This window comes from Sinohyriopsis cumingii, unplaced genomic scaffold (genome assembly GCF_028554795.1).
Source record: "Sinohyriopsis cumingii isolate HCF-2022 unplaced genomic scaffold, ASM2855479v2 utg000160l, whole genome shotgun sequence".
Lineage (NCBI taxonomy): Eukaryota > Metazoa > Mollusca > Bivalvia > Unionida > Unionidae > Sinohyriopsis > Sinohyriopsis cumingii.
In genome coordinates, this window is record NW_028315873.1 from 2,706,281 (window position 1) to 2,714,424 (window position 8,144).

General features: G+C 37.1%; 1 protein-coding gene across 1 annotated transcript; it reads right to left on the reverse strand.

The window, feature by feature from the left end:
- Nucleotides 1-4,956: 4,956 nt before the first annotated feature.
- Nucleotides 4,957-7,635, reverse strand: LOC149774639 (uncharacterized). The gene has a single exon (XM_089944899.1). It carries the CDS (start codon nt 7,604-7,606, stop codon nt 5,570-5,572), a length of 2,037 nt encoding a protein of 678 aa, XP_089801025.1. The 5' UTR covers nt 7,607-7,635; the 3' UTR covers nt 4,957-5,569.
- Nucleotides 7,636-8,144: the final 509 nt, after the last annotated feature.

The window sequence follows — 8,144 nt, forward strand, 5'->3', positions numbered from 1 at the left end:
TGTGTGTGTGTGTGTGTGTGTGTGTGTGTGTGTTAAAATAACATGGTTTTGAATTTATAGAGATTTGTCGGTATATCAAATTGTGATACGCACATGACACGTTAAAATACGTACATAAACATTGTTTCAAAAGGGAGGCTATCGCTTCTATACTCCCTAATTAGGATGAATTGACATTGATTAATCATTAGCGAAGTAAGAAAATAACGAGAAAAATATTAATAATCCCCATTTTCTAAATCATACTCAACATAGTACACAATTTCATCTAAATACTCTCTGCTTTCATCTCTCTCGCTCCTCTCTCACCCAATCTCCACACCCTACAAGAGACAAATACTGGGAAATCTGTGGAAGGGATGTGAAGAGTTCATTCACGCCTTCAATACACAATTGCATTTAGTTAATCTTAACTCCGATAGAAATGCAAGTATGTGTATTTGTATATGATTGTTAGAATCTAGTTTGATCGTGTACTTCAGAATCGTGATTTCATCAGGAATATTTTTCATTTATTAATACAAATGTTTAATTATTTCTTTAGTGAATGTATTTAGATATATTCATTGTATCCACAGACATAACATAGCATTGGCAATAAACATAATTGCTGTTACTGGTTTAAAGGCATCGTCCAGCTCATGATATCCAAAATATTGTGGTCAGTATATTTAGTGGAGGAAGAATCAGGGAATACCCCGGAAAGAACCACCAACGCAAGGGAAGCTACTGACAATCTTTTTCTGGTTCCCATAGTGACAGAGTCCGAGACTCGAACTTACGCGGATATAGCTGATATGTCAGTGATCTGTAAATTTAAGCCAGCGTCTTAGACCACTCGGTCACTATTGATCTCTTCAGTAAAGTCCAAGGAACCAGATTATTTTAATAAAGAAATGATAAGTGTGTATGGGATGAAGGATAGAAATGATGATGTCTACGTAATCCATTTAAGCAATTTCCATTATATAAAAAGTATAGTATTTGTGACCTTTCTACACCGAGAAATTAACCTTATTTTTAGCACTGCCATCAGAAAATCGTTTTATCCACTACTTGAGTTTCTCTAATTAATATGATGTTTAGATTATTTAAATGCTAAATTAGATTGTTTGAATGCTAAATTATTATATAAAAAATGATTTCATTTGTTGTAGAAATTAGTATGTATAATCAATACATTTATATAATTACAGTACCACTACACAGTCACCATAAACGTGTATGTATACACAGTTATCTGCCTCCAGTTTTCTCATAAAGCCCCTCCCCCTAAATATTTAGTACTTGCCTATAGACAACCATAACTGTAATTCGTATACACCTACTACTGCAGCTTTTAGTAGTAGTAGTAGTAGTAGTAGCAGTAGTAGTAGTAATTGTAGTAGTAGTAGTAGTAACAACAACAACAACAAAAACAACAACAACACCAACAACAACAATAATAATAATAATAATAATAATAATAATAAAGCTGGCTTATCTTTTAAGAATGGCTGGACAATAAATTACGACTTTGTTGTCGGAACTTTTGTGCCACAAATTCTAGTATTATTGTATATAATTTGTATCTCTTTTACTATTGAATGCAAAACGGATTGTTAAAGGTTTAAGTTTTGACGACTTGGTAATACCACTGGTCAACAGTGAAATCATTACTGACTTGAAAAGGCCCTAATCTGTAGTATTTTGGTGTGCCGAACACGAATATAACCGTGAAAAATTTGTATTGGCTCTCGTTTTGAAGATATTCATATACCTCATTTTCTATGTTTCACTGTGTAAATTTCTCCAGTAGGACTGCAGCAACATCCGGAATAATGATGTAACATTGCATAATACCATCATGCTCACATCATCCACAGTTGATTGCATCATTTTCTGATGCAATGCAATACTAATGCCATGCGGCTGCTGAAGTAAGTTGACGTCAGCAGTGTACTATACATGTGTAGGCCTATTATACTAATGCCAGGCGGCTGCTGAAGCTGACGTAAGCAGTGTACTATATAAAGCCCAATCAGATAGGTTCAGCATTTAAAATATTTTAGACGTTGTGCGAGACAGTTCAAGCTACTGTTACATAAAACTTATTATTTTATCCATTTACGTACAATAAAGAACAGTAATGCCTCGAAAGTGTGTTAATACCGCGGACAATTTTTGCTATATTTGTGGGGAAGTGACATTTGCCAACCAGAAGAAAAGTATCAATTCTCAAGTGAAGAAGGCATATCATCTTTACTTCGGATGCAAGGTTGGTGACCAAGACAAGCCTTGGGCTCCGCAAATATGCTGTGCTACATGTACAACACAGCTTTCACAGTGGTTGAATTGCAAAAGGTCATCAATGCCGTTTGCAGTCCCAATGGTGTGGAGAGAGCCAAGCAACCACCTAAATGACTGTTACTTCTGCTTGGTTCCTCCTCTTTCCGGTGGAATAACGAAGCGAAAGAAGTCAAGAATAGTCTACCCAAACATTCCGTCTGCATTGAGACCAGTTCCACATGGTGAGGGACTTCCTATTCCAGAACCTCCAGCAGAATATTCTCTTGATTCATCTGACGAAGACAAAGGTGAGTCGACCTGTTCTTCTCCTGGTCCATCAGCATGCAGTGATCCAGATTTTCACTGTGGTGCATCATCAACCCCACACAGAATAACACAGGAAGAACTAAATGACCTGATTCGTGATTTGGACTTATCAAAGAACAAGGCAGAATTGCTAGGATCAAGACTCCAACAATGGAATCTTCTAGAAGAAGATGTCACAATTACTGCATATCGAAAGCGCCACCAGCAATTGGAGCCTTTCTTCAGAAAGGAAAGTAATCTGATATTCTGTTCCGATATTGAGGGCCTCATGAATGCTTTAAAAATCACTCATGACCCACAAGAATGGAGACTATTTGTGGACTCTTCGAAACTGAGTCTCAAGGCTGTGCTTTTGCACAATGGAAACATTCTTCCATCTATTCCAGTAGCGTATGCTGTCCACATGAAAGAGACATACGATAACGTAAGGCAGCTACTGAATTCCATTGAGTATAACAAGTACAGCTGGCACCTCTGTGGTGATTTGAAGGTAGTTGCCCTTTTAATGGGACTGCAGCAAGGATATACAAAATACATGTGTTTCTTATGCGAGTGGGATAGCCGAGCAAGGGAAATGCACTACATGAGGAAGGAATGGACTCACATGCAGAATGTAGCCATTGGAGAGAAGAATATCCAACACCCAGCTCTGGTTGAGGCTCAGAAAATCTTGCTACCACCCCTTCACATCAAACTAGGTTTGATGAAGAACTTCGTGAAAGCCATTGACCGGACTTTGCCAGCATTCCGATACCTGCATGAAAAATTCCCTCGACTCAGCGAAGCAAAGATTAAAGAGGGAGTTTTTGTGGGTCCTCAGATTCGAGAGCTTTTCAAAGATGACCGGTTCAACAACTTGCTGGAAGGTGACGCGAAACAAGCATGGAATGCTTTTCGCCTAGTTTCTACAAACTTCCTCGGAAATGTTAGGGCAGAAAACTATAAGGAACTAGTAGAAGACATGTTGATGAAGTATAAGAAACTTGGCTGCAATATGTCTCTAAAGATTCACTTCCTTCATTCCCATTTGGATTTCTTTCCTAGCAACTGTGGTATTGTTAGTGATGAACACGGCGAACGTTTTCATCAAGATATCGCAACAATGGAACAAAGATACCAGGGAAAATGGTCCACTACAATGCTGGCTGACTACTGCTGGACACTCCTCAGAGATGCTCCCGAACAGCTGTACAAGAGACAGGCGAAGAAATCTAAGATGTAGTCAATGACTTGATTTTTTATAGGTAGGCTATTACAGTTGACCTTTTACTATTGGAATGCATTTCGTTATGTAAACATTAATTTCTTGCAGATTACAAAAAAACTAGAGCCAATTTTGCAATTTGACTGTCATATTCGTGTTCAGCACATAAAAATTGATAAGAATTGACTAATTTTATTTCAGTAACATGACTTTTGTAAAAATTTGTTGTCCAGTGTACTCCAGGACCACCAGGAAACATCACAAGCTTAATATTTAATATTCAAGATACCCATTTTTTTGTAATGTGGTTTGGTTTTACGGCCACATTGATTTACGAGTTATTCAAAAAGTCAATTATTATGAATTTCAACTATTTTTCATTCTCTTCTTTCTGACAGTGCATATCAGTTACTTCCCTTCTCCTTAAACTATTGAAACTATCTGCCGTGGTCTGTATTAATTACGCGATCTATCGATTTTTAAAATCGATCGCATTGAATCAAAAGGCAAGACTTCAAGTTCGGGCCTGGCAGGTTAGGAACACCATGGAAAATATCGCCGCTATTTTCTGTTATGTACTCAGACAGAAATTATCTACGACAACAAGGAAAGACACATCAAGGTAAGTAAGAAGAAGACTTCGTGGGTAGATAGGTAACGTTGGTATCTAAGTTAATATGTCTGTAATGTTTTTCACAACATATGTATGTATGTATGTATGTATGTATGTATGTATGCTTGCAATTTTACGGATGCCCGAATTTAGAGGGCACTATTTAGCGAGGACTGAGCCAGTATGCGATTAAACTCTACACATAGCAAGATCGGCACACACACATACAGTCTCACTCATACATACATATATACATATATCCATCCATCCATCCATCCATCCATCCATACATGCATGCATAACATTTCTTAAGACAAACAACATGTAGAATAGCTGACCAAGCATATGTACAATTTCAGGTTCAATATCCAGATCCTGCACGTGTACGTTTTGGTGTTTCGGCCCATACTCACAAAAAAAGAAACACTTGGGTCTTTTATCGCTATCTCCAGCTACCAGGATTGTCTGGGCAAACTACATGTACATCAACTGTCATAGCTTCTACCACTGAGTAAAACATTAAGTTATATGAGAACTAAGTAAGAATGGAAGTATACAATATAATTTCACTCTTTGATAAAATGAAAGTATAGCAAATAATTTCCATCTTGAATACAATGAAAGTATAGCAAATAATTTCCCTCTTGTATCAAATGAAAGTATAGCAAATAATTTCCCTCTTGGATAAAATGAAAATATAGCAAATAATTTCCCTCTTGTATAAAATGAAAATATAGCAAATAATTTCCATCTTGAATGCAATGAATATATAGCGTATAATTTCCCTCTTGTATCAAAAGAAAGTATAGCATATAGTTTCCCTCCTGTATAAAATGAAAGTATAGCATATGTTTTCCCTCGTATTTTAATGACAATTGGTAAAACAAACAACTTTCTGACATTGTACTAAGTAGTTCACCAAGCATTTCAAATAATGGACTGGCTGTTTTATAAGTAGAGCAATAAGACTTTTATCTAAATTTATATTTATACACCATCATATACTAGAGCTATACCAGAGTACAATCTGTAATACACCACATGGTCTTCACGTACACAGGATTTACCAATGTATAATCTACCAAAAGTAACCATGCGCTTCATATACACAATACAATTTGTTAGTAGCTTTTGTGTTTCTTTTAACGAGTAATATTTTAGTCACACATATCATATACTTCAACAATGTCACTATTCAGATATAATATAATGTATCTGTCCATGTCTTTGTAGAATCCAAGTGTTTTTGGAATTATTTTATCTTCCTTCTTTGTAATCAGTGTCTTGATGAGCTTGCCGTCCGCTGATATCTGCTGGATATTGCCCGAATTGTAACCACACAGGTAAATGTTCCCCTCCCTGTCAGTATCAATGCCGTTTGGATATGTCATGTCCTGATCCGTGTAGGTAAACAAAATGTGCCAAGACGTGTTGTAGGCAACCATTTTGCTACCAGGACCATATGATATATATATTATTGTTTCATTTTTGTTTGTTTTGACGTACAGTGGATTTAACAGTTTCTCAGTTTGATAATTGTCCGGTCGGACAGTTCTGACCTCCGTTCCAGCCATGTCCAGTATCAGGACACTATGTTCATCAGCATATGTGGTGATCACCAACTGGTCCTTCAGCACAACTATACCCCAACACTGGATCCTTGTTTTGATCTCTCTGACATTATGCATCTTGTCATCCATGCCAATGACAAGAATGGTCTTATGAAGAGGTAAAGTCACGGCGAGGTTGTTGTCAGGAAGGATACAACCATTCCAAGGATTTCCCTGGAGTTTCAAACTCTCTTGCAACTGATAATTTTCTCCATACACTTTGATTTTGGAATTGACATAATCTACGATGATATGCTTAGCACCTGGCAGTATTAGGATATCAGTTATATTACATGAATACGTATCTTCCCGTACTTTCACATTGAACTCAGATACCTTCACAGCTTTTCTGTCTTTTAAAAGGGTTCCAGTAGATCTACTTACGAAATCCACATTTTTTTGCGAGGGCGTTACCATAAGACACGAAGGAAAATCGTGTTTAGTTCGAGTGACGTTTATTAATCTGAATCCATTTAACTCTTTTATCAAGTATTTTACCCTTGTATTAACATCTAATCCAATTCTGATATCCCTAATATCTTCCTTGTACTCCGACATGACCTTTAAATACCTGTTTTGATTCTTCTCCATGTTGTGGAGCATAATGACCTTCTGGGCCTCTGTCCCGTGGGTCATCACAAGGTCATATTGGGTCAAGTCATTCTCAATCGCAGCAATTAAACTATAACACCTGGCCTCTTGATTTTGCAGATTCAAGTCTTCAGATTTATGATTTCTTTCAAGAGAGGCAATTAAATCGTCCTCAAGTTTTTGTATCTGTGCATTTAGCTCAGATTTCAGATTCCGTATTTGCTGTAAAATGGCGGATTTGTCAGCTATAATGGTATTAGCAATTTCCATTACCTTGCTTGTCATTTGCTTCATGTGAGTTCCAATGTTACGTAGGTTCGCTTCCAAATCTTTTGATTTTGTTCTCATATCAAAAGTTTTAAACATGTCCTCAATTGTGATGACTCTTTCGCATTTCCGATGGTCAAGAAATCCACATGTACTACAGCATGGTGAACTGTGATCCCTACATAAGAATTCGATGCTTTTCTTGTGATGCCTGGGACATATTTCTATGATTGATAAGTTGGGAATCGGAATACATGATGTATTTTCAGAGTTTAAATCGATAACATCGTGACGAATTTGTGAATGGGTCTCATTGTGGTGTTCTCTGCATATTTTGCACATGAACCTTATACAATATTTACAAAATGATACCGCAGCAGTTTGAATATTCCATTTTTGACATATGCCACATAATTTGTCGCCATGCATTTTCCCTGCTACATCTAACACAGAAGATACAATGCTGTTGACCGGGAATGATTCCGTCCACTGTTCGACGCTTATCGTGGTATCATGTAATGTTGTATCTACCCTACATACCGGGCAAGGAAAGCATGTCTGTGAAGTCCCCCTGTTGATCACCGTACTGTCAATATGTGACTGAAGGCACAAAGCACAATACGTATGTCCGCATGGCAAAACCTTTGGTTTTCTAAGCGTCTCTAGGCAGATGGGACACTGTAACGCTTGAGGTAGCCGTCCCTCCATTGGTGAAACAGTCGCCATTTTCTAACAATTTAGTCGCTACTGAAACTTCTTCCACGTAAGCATGCATGCCTTCCTTTCAGATAATTACCCAGTCGACCTGACGTCATGCACGATATAAATAGCTCATTCAGAGATATTCACCTAGATACAGGTATTGATACCCAATCCGTAAATATTCATTCCTTTCAATATAATTGCATACTATTATTACATAGCTATTTACCTACAGATCTATATAGACAATGATTACCACACGATCTTATTTGTTTCTTAGTAATATGTGGTGACTTTCCATTCCCATTACCTTAAAACGATGACGCTCTTCTTTTAATGTCATGTACAATATACTTCTATCCAAAAATAATGGCATGTCTAATGTATATAAATGTTGTTTTTAAGGGTCATTACACTGTTAAACGAAAGAAACTATTGCATTTATCATTCATAATTATTAATGACCAGCCTTATATGTGGTTTATGTGGATAGAGCGTCCGCATTTTATGGGGCTGTCACGGGTTCGAACCCCGGCCAAATCATACCAAACGATTATACAAA

What these genes read in the sequence shown, in the direction of transcription:
- LOC149774639 (XM_089944899.1), bottom strand. Translation starts at nt 7,606, where the DNA reads ATGGCGACTGTTTCACCAATGGAGGGACGGCTACCTCAAGCGTTACAG.